The 18,676-nt window shown below is 37.3% G+C and overlaps 1 protein-coding gene across 3 annotated transcripts; it reads left to right on the top strand.

Annotated features, from left to right (window-relative positions):
• The first annotated feature begins 2,431 nt into the window (after window positions 1–2,431).
• Window positions 2,432–13,357, top strand: LOC149191585 (malate dehydrogenase, mitochondrial-like). Of its 3 annotated transcripts, none has more exons than XM_089404343.1 (6): window positions 2,432–2,802; window positions 9,933–10,106; window positions 10,943–11,111; window positions 11,473–11,534; window positions 11,690–11,817; window positions 12,974–13,357. In XM_089404343.1, exons 1-6 carry the CDS (start codon window positions 2,533–2,535, stop codon window positions 12,981–12,983), a joined length of 813 nt encoding a protein of 270 aa, XP_089260469.1. In that variant the 5' UTR covers window positions 2,432–2,532; the 3' UTR covers window positions 12,984–13,357. The 3 variants fall into 3 exon arrangements, with proteins under 3 accessions (XP_089260469.1, XP_089260468.1, XP_089260470.1); XM_089404342.1 differs by lacking the exon at window positions 12,974–13,357 and adding an exon at window positions 12,686–12,801; XM_089404344.1 differs by lacking the exons at window positions 9,933–10,106; window positions 10,943–11,111; window positions 11,473–11,534; window positions 11,690–11,817; window positions 12,974–13,357 and adding exons at window positions 4,970–5,143; window positions 5,981–6,149; window positions 6,511–6,572; window positions 6,729–7,418.
• Window positions 13,358–18,676: the final 5,319 nt, after the last annotated feature.

Genomic DNA, 18,676 nt, shown 5'->3' with positions numbered 1-18,676 from the left:
TATCTGCCACCACCATCACAATTCTCAGTAGAGGATGATATTTATGGTATTAGAGGCATTTGTACGAAAGGAGGTGGGCTACTATCATTTTGTAGATCTCACACTCTTCGAATCGAGCACACATTCATGGTTTTGTGTAGGTGAGTACACCACTGTCATTTAAAGAAGCAAAGCATATCATGTTGGATCATTAAGAGAAAAATACAGCCAATTCTCGAAACCTTTAAAATAGGGCATATGGTCATGGGGTCCTGCAACACTCTATCAATGACTCTAGCTTGCAAGCGCCATGTAATCCCCGACATTTGCACTTGCAATCAACCCCTTAGGATCTCCACTTTCGGTTATCATCCATGCCTCTCCTTTACAAGGATCTCTATCAATCAAGTTTGGTCTTCTCCTTTACTCCCCTTGCAACTCACTTCAAGATTGGTTCTTGTCTCTCTGTCCCCATGCTTGGTTTTATTTTTGTTGCAGGTTTCCTCACCTGAGCCTCCTCACAATTTTAACCCCCCCCCCCCCCCACTTTTAGTTAGAAAGGTTAACCTCTATCTAGTTTATTTTTACCCACCATCGACTTGTTCCTCCTTTCAATCGACTTTCTGCCGCCCCTACCTCTCACTCAGTCATGGTTCGTTGTTGCACCACCATCTCCACAGAGGCAGAACATAGGGGCAGATTGAGTCAACTCCCCTCTCCTACTCCTCCCTCCCTGCATGCCTCCCATGCTCAGGATTCCAACGGAGCCATCGTGGACCATTATCAACGTCTCGTTCTTGAGGTCATGTAGTGAGCTATCGCTTACATCAAAGGGCAAGTTCGCTAGGCTAGAAGATACGTGCCAAATCATCACGTGGAGCGAGAAACACAAGATTATATTCATGATAACAAAAACTCCACCAGGGCGAGGGCCTCTGCTTAAGAATATTAACCTGTAATGGCCTACTGAGACACTCATGGGCCAGGTACTTACTGACAGGGTTGACACCTAACAAGAGCTCCTTATTTGATGTTAGAACTCCTGGACAGAATGAACAACATGGAGAACATGCTGAATGACATGGATGACAACCTCAACCAAATTCTATCTACTACCCAGCCTCCATCAACCACAGGAGATGACTCTCATCCTCGAGCTCATACTTAACACCCTGTAGAATGACAACTCAAGTGCAACTCTAGGAAAAATGATAACTCTCTCTATACTGTCTCTATTCTTCTACTTGTTTCAGAATGTATTTTGGTCTCTTAGTTTATGTAATTTTGTCTATGTATATCCTTGTTTTTGGTTTAAATTCCCAGACTCTCAGGTCAGAAAGAATGCGAGCAATATGAAAATTTTGTTTATGTGCTATTGCTTTGACCTCCTTAACAATAGACCAAACCAATCCATCTATGTTATAATCACGTTTTTTCTCGCAGTAATATAATCTAAATCCTCTAATCTACAAAAATATGTCATTATTAGCTCAAGGTTGAACTCTTATGGGATTAATACCCTTACTTACCGGATTTTATTTTAAAATACTCGTTTATCTAACTTACTTGCTACATTAACCCAACTACCTTGTTATTTACTGCGCTAAGCGCATGAAATAACTCCATTCTTTCAAACAATTCTATCTCTTTATTTATCCTGTAAACTATTTATAACAACATTCTTTAACCCTACCTTATACCTTTATAAAAAGATTTAATTATCATTATAAATCTCCACCAACAATTATATTTTTATAATATCTTTCCTCAATGATCTTATTACCTTGAAATAAAAATTAAAAACTATCCTAATCCCTAAATATAAACCTTTCCCTTTCCCTAGAATGGAAAATGGTCCTTCGCACTCTTATAACCCCTAAAAACATATTCTTTTAAAATATATAGCTATCTCAATTATCACTCCCTTTTAAAAAACACCCTAACATCATATTCACCACTTTTAAAGATTCTCTGCAAAGATTCACCACTTTCGAGGACTCCTTGGGATTGGACTATTCGACATACATAACAAAAAACTAAAATGGTCCAATATCAATCAAAATATCCACAATATGAAATATTCCATAAATAACTAACACCCTTGAAAAAAAAAACACTTTCCTTTTAAACACACCGAGATTTGCAATGTTTAAATACATTGTAAACTAGTCTGACCCCTAACCAGAGTTTGATAAAAATCTCCTAATATTATTAAATTTATTTAAAAAAATAAAATAAAAAATATCTCTATTTTATAATAACTTAATTAACATTTGACCAACTGAAAATTTCGATCACATGATGTTCCATTCCCGAACCTCGTCCCCCCAAAAGAGGGATTTCTATCACGAGCTGTCTGATTGTCAATAACTAAGAATTTCGCAATAAAATAGATTAAACCAAAGCCCTGCATAGTACCGTGAGGCTTTTAAATCCCTTTTAACAAAGTCGTATCCACACATCTCCATTGATTCGGCCTTTAAGCTCTGGAATCTCCCCCTTCTTCTTCATCTGCCTTCAGCTTGCATTCTTTCAGTGTTACCAGCGGCAAAAATGAGTTCTGCAATGCGACGATTGGTGGGATCTGCACTGAAGAATGCATCATCTTCTTCTTTAAAAACTAATGTTATGCCGAGAAGGTTTTATTCGAGTGGTGGAAGTCCGCCACGCAAGGTTTTTGTGTTGGGAGCTGCTAGGGGTATCGGGCAGCCATTGGCTCTTCTGATGAAACTCAATCCTCTGGTGTCAAAGTTGGCGCTCTATGATATCGCTGGCACTCCAGGTGTGGCTGCAGATGTCGGCCACATCAACAGCCGTGCTGAGGTGGGTTCCTCTTTTCCTACCACGTTTTTTTCGTTCTCTGTATGCTGGATCTGTTCTCTCTGCGAACGATAGAGATGTTTTGATTTTAGTTTCAAGGGATCTCCATTGGGATCGATCGTACGACGACCCACTTGGTAGGATCTACTTTTCGTTAGTGTTTTACCTGTTATTAGTTCTTTGATTTTACGTTTCTGATATTGTCCATGGTCAGATAATTTATTTATTTTGGTAAGCGCCTATTTTTTTAAAGGAACCAGGCCTTATACCAGGCTTAGACTCCACTGCTATAACCTGTCAAGGTCTCTGGGATTCTTCGAATGTGGAATTTATTCATTTGGCCACATTTTTGCAGGAAATATGCCTTCCGGGGCTTTTGAACGTGGGTTTGAGCCCTGAAAGCGCAATGATTTAATTTCTTAAACACAACCCAATTCACGTTAATGGTCAACTCAATTCACTTTCATGGTCAGTTTGTAAATGTGTTTGTGCATATTTTGATTGATGAAAAAAAGCACCTAGATATTTATTTCGTGGAAATCCATGGCTGCATCATGTGCACCTACTCGATTAGGGTTTTTAATTTTATGGATCTAGGTGACATTTGGCCCAACAATCCATTGAAGCAATGCCCATCGCATTGTCATTCTAAAACGATTGTAATGTACACCGTGAATATTGGATTTGACTATACCTGACATTCTTTGGGCCATTTCAAAAGAGGCAGATATTGAGGGCTACATTATTATTATTTTTGATTGTTTTCTTGTTGGCAAATGTCTTTCTGTTAACATAGTGGGTTTTGCCCTCATTGTAGATGCTACAAACATAGAATCTCTATTCCACCAATTTCATGCAGGATTTGCTCCTGATCTTGTCTGTTGAATCTCAATATGGTAGTTAACTCCGATGGTGAGATAATGCCGCAACATACTTCTAAGAGGGCACTAAAAGTGCTATGATTTAACTACTTGACTACAATCTGCCTGACATTTATGGCTAGATTGAAATTTGGGCTGTGCTTATTATTATTATTAGCAGTAGTAGTATTTGCTATTGATAGAAGGTTGAAATTGAGGCTGGGCTCACTATTATTGTTTTTGTTTGGTCAAGGCCTTTTGACTGGTGTGGGTGAAACACCTTAATTGCATCTATTCATCAAAGTCACGCATGACTTGCAGATGGGCTCATCTGTGCAAACCTCAATAGCACAGGGGTCATCATTAACAACACCTCTGCATTATCATTGAACTGGTGTTTATCACGTTAACCCGACTTCATATTTTGGAATGACATGGGCAGCCGCATTATCATGGGAATATGCCTCCTGGGTTTTGAACCTGGGTCATCCTCATGACAAGCACCCTACAACTTGCCACTAAACCACAGCCCAATGGACGAGGTAGTTCATATTTTTTTGATGAAAAGTGCATCTATATTTTTAGCAGAATCCACGGCTGGATCATATGCCTCTGCTTAATAGGACTTTTTGATCTGATGGATCTAAGTCATACTTGGCCTAATGACTACTTAGAAGTTAGAATAGTCTCATTGCATTGTCAATTTGTTATTTTGTGAGGATTGAATTGATGACCCTCTGCATATTGGATTTGCCTCTATATCCAATCTTTTTGGGGTCGTTTAGATTTTCCTCTTTATCCATGAGTAGATTAAATCAAAATAGTCTTCGCAGCGTAAATTAAACTAAGGTTGAATAAACTCCCTAAAGTGGCTTGTGAGATGCTAATTATTTATCACAGCATCACTTTTATACCTAGATTGGATAAGACTATACCTTGATTGAAATGTCGTATACCTGGATTGGACAAGATTATACCCTGATTGAAACGTGGGTTGGTATAGGTCTTCAATCTCCTACAAGCATAATCATTGCTTTTGGTGCTCTATCTCCTCGGTAAAAGCCAAAAGGTGGATTTTACTATAGAATACAAATAATCCTATTCTTGTTCACTATGAGGAGGACATACCATTGCTTGGGTCATGGAACAAGGATAACAAGTTTTACTTCTTTTGGAACTTTGCGATAATAATTTCTTTTCTTATTTTTTGGTCTACATATTTATCATTTAATTTGGTACTTCCATATTGATTTTATCATGCTTGTGTCACGACCTTGTCAGTAATTCACAGCAGTGTGACCTGGGTGCAGGTTGCAGGATATATGGGAGAGGAACAACTTGGCACGGCATTGGAGAATGCAGATGTTGTGATCATTCCTGTTGGTGTGCCTCGAAAACCTGGCATGACCCGTGATGATCTCTTCAACATCAATGCAGGGATTGTTAAATCTCTTTGCTCTGCAATTGCAAAATACTGCCCAGAGGTAAGTTGTCATGATTTATGATCTTCTTTGAAGTTTTTGTTTTCATGCGATTTTCTTATTGACTATTTCATAGGAATAAGCATGACGTTCATTGTAAGTTGCTTTGTCGAAGGCTTTGTATGTTTGAGATCTATAGAGATGGCAATATATACAAATACATATTTGCAAGAATCTTTAAGCAAGTTGTTGATCTAGATTTACATACTGTTCTTGTATATAATCAATTCTACTGGAGAGGTTAAGGAAGCTTGAAGACTTCTTTGAGTCAAACGAATAGGTGATTGACTCATTATTGACTCTTTATTTAGACAAATTGCAGCTAACGTTTGCCCATAAGAAGGAAATACTAATTGAAATGAACTTAAGAGTAATTAGCTATGTAGTCCAATGCAAGTTTGCAGCCACTGTTAAAGCCCTGTTATTCTTGTTTCTCCTCTTGTAGTTAGTAACTTAGCTTTTGGACTTTTGAGAAAATTGGCATATGAATATCAATATAAAAAATATCCTTGGTCTTCTATTTAACTGTGCACAAATCCACTTGATCACGAGGTATCCTCTATAACATTATATATTACATACAATCAGTATGTACTACCATTAGTGTGGCAAGTTAATAGATAAAGAAGTATGTTTCACAATTATTTGTTTTGTTCATGTACTGGTGTGTGTGTACAGTATGTATAGTATATTGTTACATATTATATAGATAGAGATATGGAGAGGGGGGAGAGTGTACTGGATAATGTTTTCCTTCTATCAGGAATGGTATATTTGGATTCAAGAAATCATCTAGAATTGGTTTTTATGGCATTGCTGAGGACTTGATATCCATGGCAGGCAATTGTAAATATGATCAGCAATCCTGTAAATTCTACTGTACCAATAGCTGCTGAGGTTTTTAAGAAGGCAGGGACCTATAATGAAAAGAAACTCTTTGGTGTTACTACTCTTGATGTTGTCCGCGCAAAGACGTTCTATGCTTCAAAAGCAGGAGTTCCTGTTGAAGGTATTTAAAATTCTGGCTTGTTATGCTTAGCTACTCTCAAATATTTAGTATTCTGTAAAATATTTTTACTTTTTATAATTTAATCATGAAATATGCATCCTGGGCAAACATGCCAGGCACTTCTCCTCATTTCAAGGATGGTATCATAGGGCTCAAGGCCATCAGAAATATAGTCAGCTCAAGATGTCACTTGAGGGAATTGAACCCGGGTGGGAAGGATAACAATCTTTGCACACAACCATCTGGGCTAGACCCAATACATGATATGCTGCAGGATCTTACCAACATCATGCTTTTATTAACATTAGATACAATTCTCAGTTTTATGTTTGTTGTTGATGTCATCCTATGCTGTCTGCAGAAGTTGATGTTCCTGTTGTAGGTGGACATGCGGGTGTTACAATTCTTCCACTTTTTTCACATGTATATGACTTTGTTGGATCCTCATATTGAGTTTGTTCTTTACTCTTGGATATTAGAAGATTAATTTATCAAAGATAAAATGAGATCATAATTACCTACCCTTCAATACAGTTAAAAAGGGAACTAACACTTTTTTGTTTTGATAATTTTTTTTAGGCAACACCAAAGCCAAACTCTGTATTGTCTGAGGAGGACATTAAAGCCTTGACAAAGCGCACACAGGATGGAGGAACTGAATTTGTTGAAGCAAAAGCAGGGAAAGGTTCAGCCACACTGTCTATGGCGTAAGTTTATGTTTTGGTCCTCTATAGTGGCTAATATGCATTCATATCTTTTGAATGTTTTTTTATTCTTATGTGACTGTCTAGAGTGCTGAATTTTTCATCTTGATGCAGTAGTTGGAGTCAGATAATCTTATCATGGTGTGTGCTTCATGATTTCATGCTTGGCATGCAACATGATTTCATGCTTGATAAGTACCTAATCTGAGATTCACTGTCAGTGAGAATATGGCATGAAGGAGCTTCTTTCTCTTTATCTGAATCTTGTACTTCATACATTTGCATGTCTCAAATCTTTTGCCTTAAGCTTAGGTACTTATCCTACATGAAATCATGTAGCATGCATGTCTCAAATCTTTTCCCTTAGGCTTTCTCATTTGTGTGAAACTCAGTGGGTGCTTTTAACCTGTGAGGTTTGACCGATGGATTGTTGCCTTTCATTTACCTTAGTTTGATTGAAATGTTCAGAGTTAATCTAGATTCTGCATGCAAAGATCCTTCCCTAAGAAAAGCCATGAGTCTCTTCAAGGATGTTATTCCTTCTTAAACATAAGATATGTCAAATGGATCCCGCAAAAGTTGTGTGCTTGATGATGGGTAAATTTGGGTATGAGATTTACAAATTTGCACTTACATGTATGCCTGTGGTTGCAATTCACAGATAGGCGCATAGCATCCATTCATTACCTCATCTTCAGCATTTGAGCATGGTTCATGCAAAAAACATTGCTGGTCAGTTAAATCCATTAGTTGAAAACTTGGAAGTGAAGAGTAGTGTTGTAGTCTTCTCTATGTTGATGAATGCTTTTTGAGACTTCAAAATGTTTAGACATGCAATTCCTTTTTCATCTTGCTCCTGTGTTCTCAATTTTTTTTTTCTACTGTTTTTTAAGGCCAAATATAAACCATGGGATATATATTTTTCCTACCGCGTTTTTTTCGTTCTCTGTATGCTGGATCTGTTCTCTCTATGAACGATAGAGATGTTTTGATTTTAGTTTCAGGGGATCTCCATTGGGATCGATCGTACGACGACCCACTTGGTAGGATCTACTTTTCGTTAGTGTTTTACCTGTTATTAGTTCTTTGATTTTACGTTTCTGATATTGTCCATGGTCAGATAATTTATTTATTTTGGTAAGCACCTATTTTTTTAAAGGAACCAGGCCTTATACCAGGCTTAGACTCCACTGCTATAACCTGTCAAGGTCTCTGGGATTCTTCGAATGTGGAATTTATTCTTTTGGCCACATTTTTGCAAGAAATATGCCTTCCGGGGCTTTTGAACGTGGGTTTGAGCCCTGAAAGCGCAATGATTTAATTTCTTAAACACAACCCAATTCACGTTAATGGTCAACTCAATTCACTTTCATGGTCAGTTTGTAAATGTGTTTGTGCATATTTTGATTGATGAAAAAAAGCACCTAGATATTTATTTCGTGGAAATCCATGGCTGCATCATGTGCACCTACTCGATTAGGGTTTTTAATTTTATGGATCTAGGTGACATTTGGCCCAACAATCCATTGAAGCAACGCCCATCGCATTTTCATTCTAAAACGATTGTATTGTACACCATGAATATTGGATTTGACTATACCTGACATTCTTTGGGCCATTTCAAAAGAGGCAGATATTGAGGGCTACATTATTATTATTTTTGATTGTTTTCTTGTTGGAAAATGTCTTTCTGTTAACATAGTGGGTTTTGCCCTCATTGTAGATGCTACAAACATAGAATCTCTATTCCACCAATTTCATGCAGGATTTGCACCTGATCTTGTCTGTTGAATCTCAATATGGTAGTTGACTCCGATGGTGAGATAATGCCGCAACATACTTCTAAGAGGGCACTGAAAGTGCTATGATTTAACTACTTGACTACAATCTGCCTGACATTTATGGCTAGATTGAAATTTTGGCTGTGCTTATTATTATTATTAGCAGTAGTAGTATTTTCTATTGATAGGAGAAGGTTGAAATTGAGGTTGGGCTCACTATTATTGTTTTTGTTTGGTCAAGGCCTTTTGACTGACGTGGGTGAAACACCTTAATTGCATCTATTCATCAAAGTCACACATGACTTGCAGATGGGCTCATCTGTGCAAACCTCAATAGCACAGGGGTCATCATTAACAGCACCTCTGCATTATCATTGAACTGGTGTTTATCACATTAACCCGACTTCATATTTTGGAATGACATGGGCAGCCGCATTATCATGGGAATATGCCTCCTGGGTTTTGAACCTAGGTCATCCTCATGACAAGCACCCTACAACTTGCCACTAAACCACAGCCCAATGCATGAGGTAGTTCATATTTTTTTGATGAAAAGTGCATCTATGTTTTTAGCAGAATCCACGGCTGGATCATATGCCTCTGCTTAATAGGACTTTTTGATCTGATGGATCTAAGTCATACTTGGCCTAATGACTACTTAGAAGTTAGAATAGTCTCATTGCATTGTCAATTTGTTATTTTGTGAGGATTGAATTGATGACCCTCTGCATATTGGATTTGCCTCTATATCCAACCTTTTTGGGGTCGTTTAGATTTGCCTCTTTATCCATGAGTATATTAAATCAAAATAGTCTTCGCAGCGTAAATTAAACTAAGGTTGAATAAACTCCCTAAAGTGGCTTGTGAGATGCTAATTATTTATCACAACATCACTTTTATACCTGGATTGGATAAGACTATACCCTGATTGAAATGTCGTATACCTGGATTGGACAAGATTATACCCTGATTGAAACGTGGGTTGGTATAGGTCTTCAATCTCCTACAAGCATAATCATTGCTTTTGGTGCTCTATCTCCTCGGTAAAAGCCAAAAGGTGGATTTTACTATAGAATACAAATAATCCTATTCTTGTTCACTATGAGGAGGACATACCATTGCTTGGGTCATGGAACAAGGATAACAAGTTTTACTTCTTTTGGAACTTTGCGATAATAATTTCTTTTCTTATTTTTTCGTCTACATATTTATCATTTAATTTGGTACTACCATATTGATTTTATCATGCTTGTGTCACGACCTTGTCAGTAATTCACAGCAGTGTGACCTGGGTGCAGGTTGCAGGATATATGGGAGAGGAACAACTTGGCACGGCATTGGAGAATGCAGATGTTGTGATCATTCCTGCTGGTGTGCCTCGAAAACCTGGCATGAACCGTGATGATCTCTTCAACATCAATGCAGGGATTGTTAAATCTCTTTGCTCTGCAATTGCAAAATACTGCCCAGAGGTAAGTTGTCATGATTTATGATCTTCTTTGAAGTTTTTGTTTTCATGCGATTTTCTTATTGACTATTTCATAGGAATAAGCATGACGTTCATTGTAAGTTGCTTTGTCGAAGGCTTTGTATGTTTGAGATCTATAGAGATGGCAATATATGCAAATACATATTTGCAAGAATCTTTAAGCAAGTTATTGATCTAGATTTACATACTGTTCCTGTATATAATCAATTCTACTGGAGAGGTTAACGAAGCTTGAAGACTTCTTTGAGTCAAACGAATAGGTGATTGACTCATTATTGACTCTTTATTTAGACAAATTGCAGCTAACTTTTGCCCATAAGAAGGAAATACTAATTGAAATGAACTTAAGAGTAATTAACTGTGTAGTCCAATGCAAGTTTGCAGCCACTGTTAAAGCCCTGTTATTCTTGTTTCTCCTCTTGTAGTTAGTAACTTAGCTTTTGGACTTTTGAGAAAATTGGCATATGAATATCAATATAAAAAATATCCTTGGTCTTCTATTTAACTGTGCACAAATCCACTTGATCACGAGGTATCCTCTATAACATTATATATTACATACAATCAGTATGTACTACCATTAGTGTGGCAAGTTAATAGATAAAGAAGTATGTTTCACAATTATTTGTTTTGTTCATGTACTGGTGTGTGTGTACAGTATGTATAGTATATTGTTACATATTATATAGATAGAGATATGGAGAGGGGGAGAGTGTATTGGATAATGTTTTCCTTCTATCAGGAATGGTATATTTGGATTCAAGAAATCATCTAGAATTGGTTTTTATGGCATTGTTGAGGACTTGATATCCATGGCAGGCAATTGTAAATATGATCAGCAATCCTGTAAATTCTACTGTACCAATAGCTGCTGAGGTTTTTAAGAAGGCAGGGACCTATAATGAAAAGAAACTCTTTGGTGTTACTACTCTTGATGTTGTCCGCGCAAAGACGTTCTATGCTTCAAAAGCAGGAGTTCCTGTTGAAGGTATTTAAAATTCTGGCTTGTTATGCTTAGCTATTCTCAAATATTTAGTATTCTGTAAAATATTTTTATTTTTTATAATTTAATCATGAAATATGCATCCTGGGCAAACATTCCAGGCACTTCTCCTCATTTCAAGGATGGTATCATAGGGCTCAAGGCCATCAGAAATATAGTCAGCTCAAGATGTCACTTGAGGGAATTGAACCTGGGTGGGAAGGATAACAGTCTTTGCACACAACCATCTGGGCTAGACCCAATACATGATATGCTGCAGGATCTTACCAACATCATGCTTTTTTTAACATTAGATACAATTCTCAGTTTTATGTTTGTTGTTGATGTCATCCTATGCTGTCTGCAGAAGTTGATGTTCCTGTTGTAGGTGGACATGTGGGTGTTACAATTCTTCCACTTTTTTCACATGTATATGACTTTGTTGGATCCTCATCTTGAGTTTGTTCTTTACTCTTGGATATTAGAAGATTAATTTATCAAAGATAAAATGAGATCATAATTACCTACCCTTCAATACAGTTAAAAAGGGAACATACACTTTTTTGCTTTGATAATTTTTTTAGGCAACACCAAAGCCAAACTCTGTATTGTCTGAGGAGGACATTAAAGCCTTGACAAAGCGCACACAGGATGGAGGAACTGAAGTTGTTGAAGCAAAAGCAGGGAAAGGTTCAGCCACACTGTCTATGGCGTAAGTTTATGTTTTGGTCCTCTATAGTGGCTAATATGCATTCATATCTTTTGAATGTTTTTTTATTCTTATGTGACAGTCTAGAGTGCTTAATTTTTCATCTTGATGCAGTAGTTGGAGTCAGATAATATTATCATGGTGTGTGCTTCATGATTTCATGCTTGATAAGTACCTAATCTAAGATTCACTGTCAGTGAGAATATGGCATGAAGGAGCTTCTTTCTCTTTATCTAAATCTTGTACTTCATACATTTGCATGTCTCAAATCTTTTGCCTTAAGCTTAGGTACTTATCCTACATGAAATCATGTAGCATGCATGTCTCAAATCTTTTCCCTTAGGCTTTCTCATTTGTGTGAAACTCAACGGGTGCTTTTAACCTGTGAGGTTTGACCGATGGATTGTTGCCTTTCATTTACCTTAGTTTGATTGAAATGTTCAGAGTTAATCTAGATTCTGCATGCAAAGATCCTTCCCTAAGAAAAGCCATGAGTCTCTTCAAGGATGTTATTCCTTCTTAAACATAAGATATGTCAAATGGATCCCGCAAAAGTTGTGTGCTTGATGATGGGTAAATCTGGGTATGAGATTTACAAATTTGCACTTACATGTATGCCTCTGGTTGCAATTCACAGATAGGCGCATAGCATCCATTCATTACCTCATCTTGAGCATTTGAGCATGGTTCATGCAAAAGACATTGCTGGTCAGTTAAATCCATTAGTTGAAAACTTGGAAGTGAAGAGTAGTGTTGTAGTCTTCTCTATGTTGATGAATGCTTTTTGAGACTTCAAAATGTTTAGACATGCAATTCCTTTTTCATCTTGCTCCTGTGTTCTCAAATTTTTTTTTTTCTACTGTTTTTTAAGGCCAAATATAAACCATGGGATATATATTTTTACCCTGAAGACCTCCAAATCATTTGGAAAAGGAGGTGCTGCAGCAAAAGAGATGGGTTGAATTTGTTGTTTGGATGGACTCTATGGTATGTAATCTTAGTTGGATTTCCAATATACTTTTAAACCATATTTTCATTTTATTTTTTAGTACTATTAGATATTATATCTTACCTCATTTTATGGTTAACATTGTATAACAAAAACATGCGTTGTGTTATGTAATTAATACTAACATGTAATATTGATTTTTTTTGTCAGAATGCTATAGGTAATGATTGCCAAGACAATGATCCAAATTATGTTCAACATATATCAGGAGATGATGAGGATGAGGATGAGGATGATGGTGGTGAAGGAGGAGATGATGATGATAGTTGCGGTGTTGATGATGATGTGGATCAGAGTAATGATGGTCAAGATGATCATCAGGATGATCTTGGTGGTGGTAGCTAGGCATGCACATGCATTGTTTTTTATGAAGAAATTATTGTGTAGAATGACATTGTTATGTTTAGATGGGTGTTGTGAATTTACCCTATATCAATGAGACATTTTGATTTTGTAATCATACGATGAGTTTGATTTATGTATGTTGTTAATTTATCGTAACGATATTCATGAAATATTTTGATTTGTTAATCATATTTGAATTTTAGTTGTTTTGATTAAAAATAATACTGATTTTATTAGTATTATGTTGCTATTTTATACATGTTTTGAAAATTGTTAATGACACATTGTTATTTTTTTGGATGGATGTTGTCAATTTCTCTTAAATTTCTTTACAAATGATTTTGAATTGTGATATCTGCTTTAATGATATTTAGAAACTATCATATATTTCACTATGAATCTATAAAGGGGGTCATATATGTAAAGAAAAATATACTCTATATAAGAAGTCAAATGCGGATGTAACCATGGATGCAAAATTGAAAGTAAAATTGGATGTTAAACTAGGAATTAATACAAAATGCAAACAATTGACATACAAAGTGTTTTAAATTAGAAGTGAAAAATTGTGCAATAGTTGACACAAAGAAGGGAACAAAACATGGCATACAAAAGGATATCAAATTGGGCAAAAACAAGGACACATAAATGGGCACCAAATTAGATGCAAAAAAAGAAAACAACTAGATGTAAAATAAGATGCAAAGTTGAGCGTTAAAAAGAAACAAAAAACGTTACAAATTAATATGCCAAATGATGATGCAAATAATGGTGTAAATTTGGGATGCAAACTTGGGTGCCAAAAAGGAAAAAAAAAAGATGTAAGAAAAGACATAAAACAAGATGCAAAATGGGGCTGAAAAAAGGTGAAACCAAGGATGCCATATTGGATGTAAAAAATGATTCCTAATCACATGCAAATTTAGGCTCGAACTCAGACACAAAATTATATACAAATGTGGACACAAAATGAGGCAAAAAAAGATGCAAATTTGGATGGTGAAAACGATGTAAAACTAGACACCAAAAAAATGCGAAATTGGATGAAAAAGTCGGTGTAAATAATGGTGCAACATTGGACACAAGTAGACACAAAAAAATGGTGCAAAAAGGGGCATAAAATAGCTTAAAATTGGATGCAAAACTTGGTGCAAAAACAAATATAAAAGTAGACGTAAAAAATGGCTCTAAATTGAATGTACCATTAGACACAAAATAAGATGCAAAGGTGGACACAACACATGAATCAACATAAGATGCAAATATAAATGCAAATTTCGATGCTCAAAATGATGTAACATTAGATGCAAGAGATGGTGTTAAAAATGATGCAAAATTGGATGAAACAAATGACGCAAAATATGGTGCAAAATGAGATGGGAAAAATGGAGACAAATCAAACGTAAATGTGGATGTAAAAAATGGTTCAAAAAAAGATGCAAAAAATGGGCACAAAAATGGATGAAAAATTTGGTGCTAAATCAAATTCAACACATGGTGCAAAGATAGGCACCAAAGCTGGTGCAAAAATAGAAGCAAAAACTAGTATAAGACTAGATACAAAACCTGGCGTAAGACTAGATGCAAAAACTGACACAAAATGGATGCATAAAAAGACATTAAATTGGATTCAAAATACAGTGTAAACTTGATGCAAATGATGGTGCAAAAATGGAAGCAAAGAATGACACAAAATAGGAAGCAAAAGAGAATGAAAAATAGATGCAAAAAATGACACAAAACTAGAAGCAAAACCTGTCATAAAATAAGATGCAAATCTTGGTTCAAAATTTGACGCAAAAAATGATGCATAGTTTGGTGTAAAAAATGATGCAAAATATAGCGTGAAAAGGGATGCAAAATCAGGTGCAAAAAAGGACGCTTTAAAAATTGTACAATAGAGCCAGATTTAGCGCCAGGTTGCTCATCACAATTACAAAAAAAATGCACTAAAATCTGGCGCTAAATCTGGCGCAAATCGCTGGTTTTGTTGTAGTGATTTTACATCCTTTCGTCTCATGTTGTTGATGTGGGAAACAATATGGCCCTCCTTCGACATGGTCGCTTTCCATTGACTTCAACTCATTATCTGAGAAGTTGACTGAGAGACTCCCTTCCAGTACCTTAGAGCTTGAATGCCCTAATGGCAAGTTCTTCGCACTCGATGACAAGTTCACATCATTGGCTTTCGAGCGAGTGATTTCATGAGTGTTTGACTTCAGTTCCTCTATCACATTCTGTGGACTGTGTTGATAGTACCTTGAGGACTGTTGTCATTATTGGTGGTTTCTCTCGTGCTTGTTAACAATTTACATTATTAACTGTTAATCAAGCAACTTTCTAGCATGTCCGATGTCAACACATCTATTCACATGTTAGAATTTGTACTTTGATCCGCTTGTGTTGGAGTGCAAGACCCTGGACTCAGATCACAAAAGTTTAGGCTATGAAGTGATGTGACATGGTTATGTTGATATGCATGTCTCTTTCAGATGGATGGCTGCGACCATACCATGAGTTATCATATGTGATCCCTCTCATTATTGGATGGCTACGACCATACCTTGGTTTCATTATGATCCTATTTGAAGGATGGTTGTGCCCATACCTGGACCCCTTTAAGTGATCATTCTATGGATGGCTGCATCCATGCCACAATTCATTTATCATTTGATAAAGTTCTCAGTTATGTATATGTATTTGTACTTTCTTGTAGGTTTTCCGACGGCAGACTACGGTTCCCCGCACTGATTCATAAAGCATTTCATCCCTCTCTCTAGCTTGGCCTTCACACTTTAGGGGGAATTTGTTACACAACATTTTTCCACTATCCCTATACTCCCCGTTCCTTGATCCTAGAGGAACTCTACAGTGAACACCACATACTTTCCTTTCACGAAGAAACCCCCATTGTGTCCCTCTTCATGAGCAGATAAATTCCCTTTTGCACCATTTCCCCTGAAACTTCTGTTTTTCCCAGTTTACAAGACTGGCGCTAATGACCTTTATCTCCCCCACACCGATGTGCAGATATTAGCACTATCCATAGCGCTGACCGGAGAAACTGAGCTATGTTCTAGTCACGGCAATCCTATTATGGAATTTTTTTTAAATTAGGAGTCGAAGCTTCCAACTCTAGAAGCTTCGTAATGGAAGTCTGGTAAATGGTTTGGCCAGATGGGGTCGAGGATGTCAGTTTGGGCTCCTTTTCGCAATAATGATGGAACTATCTCAAGGGATAAGACCTTCTCCCATGAGAAGGGGATCCATCTCCCATCCATTCATCCTATAGAAACCTCCCTTCTTCCCAAGCACAAGCTAGTGTTAATGTTGGTGTTAGTGCCATTTTGATTTGGAGTAAACAACAGGATATTCCTAGTTGTATCTACCAGTTGTGTGAGGGAGAAGTGTGATTTGGTTTGGAGTGAAGCCTAAAGGGAAGAGCCTTAAAACTATTTTGGATTGAGGCCATCATGGAATGGTAGCATAAGTGTGTGGGAAATTGGTCTTTTCAGAGGAGAACTGCAACGTTAAGACAATGGTTGTAATCTCTCTTTGATATTAATATATGCAACTATCGATTGTTTTACTATATGATTTGTCATCTTACATATTTGTGGCTTAATGTTTCTTAACTTGTTAAGTAGGTTGAATTACAGTTTGTCTATTATCACGGTTGATATTTGTTGCTGTTTACTTGTTTCAGGTGCTTGAAGAAGGAAGCGAGAGATAGCTGGAGTGAGAAAGCAAGGACATCATCAAATGAGGAAAGCGTACTAAGAGGTAGGCCCTCTTAATTGGTTCTAACCTAAGGAAATATTCCATATAATGTTTTTGTTGTGGCTAGACCCATTATCGGGCTAGAGGAATTTGTTTGTGTCCACACGTATAATTTTACTTCACCACACTCACCTTTTGGCACCTTCATATGGATGTGCAGCACAAAGAAGCCTCTGCATGTTTTGCCGAAGTTTTCCATGGACAAGCTCATGATGCAAGAAGTATCGTATAACATCTTGGCAGGACTGAGCTAGGCTGCACTGAAAGAAGAAGGCACCTTTTCCCACTCTTCCATTGTGGATTAGGTTATACGAGATACAAAATATCAAGCATGTGGATGCTGAGACAGAAGAGTTCAGGAAATTTACTTTTGACACTAGAAGCTTCAATCTGTATAACCCGCATTTCTTTGTGAAGGATCACCGCACGAGAGTGCAATTTCCATGGATCCATGGGGCATCTCATTGGGCAGAGGAAGACCCATGGAGATATTGTCACAACTTCTCCAGGCCCAATGAACCAGTCAGCATCGATGTGGAATGGTTAGCGAAGCAGTATCTAGGAGGGTAGCAGCAGTAGCAGAGGTAAATATACCATCGCGCGACAAAGGAAAGAGAAAGATTATCGACAATGCAGAGGTAGAATAATGCTCCAAGTTTAGAGCAGACCTACTTGTGTAGAAATAAACTTTGGCAATAGAGGCAAATAGGAAACAGTGCAACAAGAGGATCACGCAAAGGTAGAGAGAAAAACAGAGCATGGAGTAAATGGTGAAGGAGTTGCATGAGTTGAAGGAGTAACTCTGGAAGGAACAGGAGCTGCGTAGATAGGAGAAGGAAGCACAACATGGATAAATACAAAAGGAGGTGCAACATGCAAAAATTAGTGAAACTGCACCCATACAGGTGGTAGAATCATCCGAGTAGCTAGCGTAAAGCAGACAAGGTGAGCAGTCGTAGGAGCAAGACTTTGCTCAAGAGATTGAATGAGTACTTGAGTAGATGGATACAGAGATGAAGTAGCCAGAGTTAGAGCAAGACATCGACCTCATGCCTTAACACCAAGAGGTCGATCCACCAACTTCACTGGATCTATAAATAGAGCAGGTCCAAAGCGAACAAGGAGATACTGAGATCCTTGGAGACAATCCGAAAGAAGAGCTGCACAACATATCATTCAACGAGTGGCAACATAGAGTTGTGCAATTGTGCAGAGTGTTTACTCTAAATAACAACACATATCCTACGCAGTTTGAGGAACGAGTGATCATATCTGACATGTGCAAGCATCAAGCAGCATTGGTCGATGCTACCAGAGCATATGCTAAAGCCACTAGTTTGAGTGTTTGCTTCTTGATTGTAGAGAATGAGCAGATAGCTAAGGAGTTACAGATGGCCAAGCAGTGAGCTGAACTAGTCACAACATCCACTCGAGCAGAGTTGTAGAAGGTGATACTAGATGAAGTATCATCCCTTGAGACAGTCATGCAGGCATTGTATTCCAGAGTTTGTACCATGCATAAGGTAGTTTTCCATCTCAACGGTTTGTAGCAGCACTATGCTAGAAGAGAACCTACCTTGTCAAACTTACATGTTGTTGTTGATTACATGAAAGCATGGGCAATGAGATACAAGGGAGCCCCATTACACTTGCCAAAGATGATGAAGCCCAGATCAGTTGGGTTGAAGGCACATATCCAGAGTCAGATTCGGAACTATGAAGAATTCT

The sequence above is a fragment of the Pinus tabuliformis genome, chromosome 2_2 (genome assembly GCF_031772625.1).
Source record: "Pinus tabuliformis cultivar Carrire ecotype Pingquan chromosome 2_2, CPIR1, whole genome shotgun sequence".
In the NCBI taxonomy this organism is placed as follows: domain Eukaryota; kingdom Viridiplantae; phylum Streptophyta; class Pinopsida; order Pinales; family Pinaceae; genus Pinus; species Pinus tabuliformis.
This window is presented reverse-complemented; position numbering and strand designations above follow the sequence as displayed.

Excerpts from the sequence above, each read along its gene's own strand:
- LOC149191585 (XM_089404342.1), top strand. The coding sequence starts at position 2,533 with ATGAGTTCTGCAATGCGACGATTGGTGGGATCTGCACTGAAGAATGCA. Across the intron at positions 2,803-9,932 it reads ACATCAACAGCCGTGCTGAG|GTTGCAGGATATATGGGAGA; the intron begins GTGGGTTCCTCT and ends ACCTGGGTGCAG. Across the intron at positions 11,535-11,689 it reads TTCTTCCACTTTTTTCACAT|GCAACACCAAAGCCAAACTC; the intron begins GTATATGACTTT and ends TAATTTTTTTAG.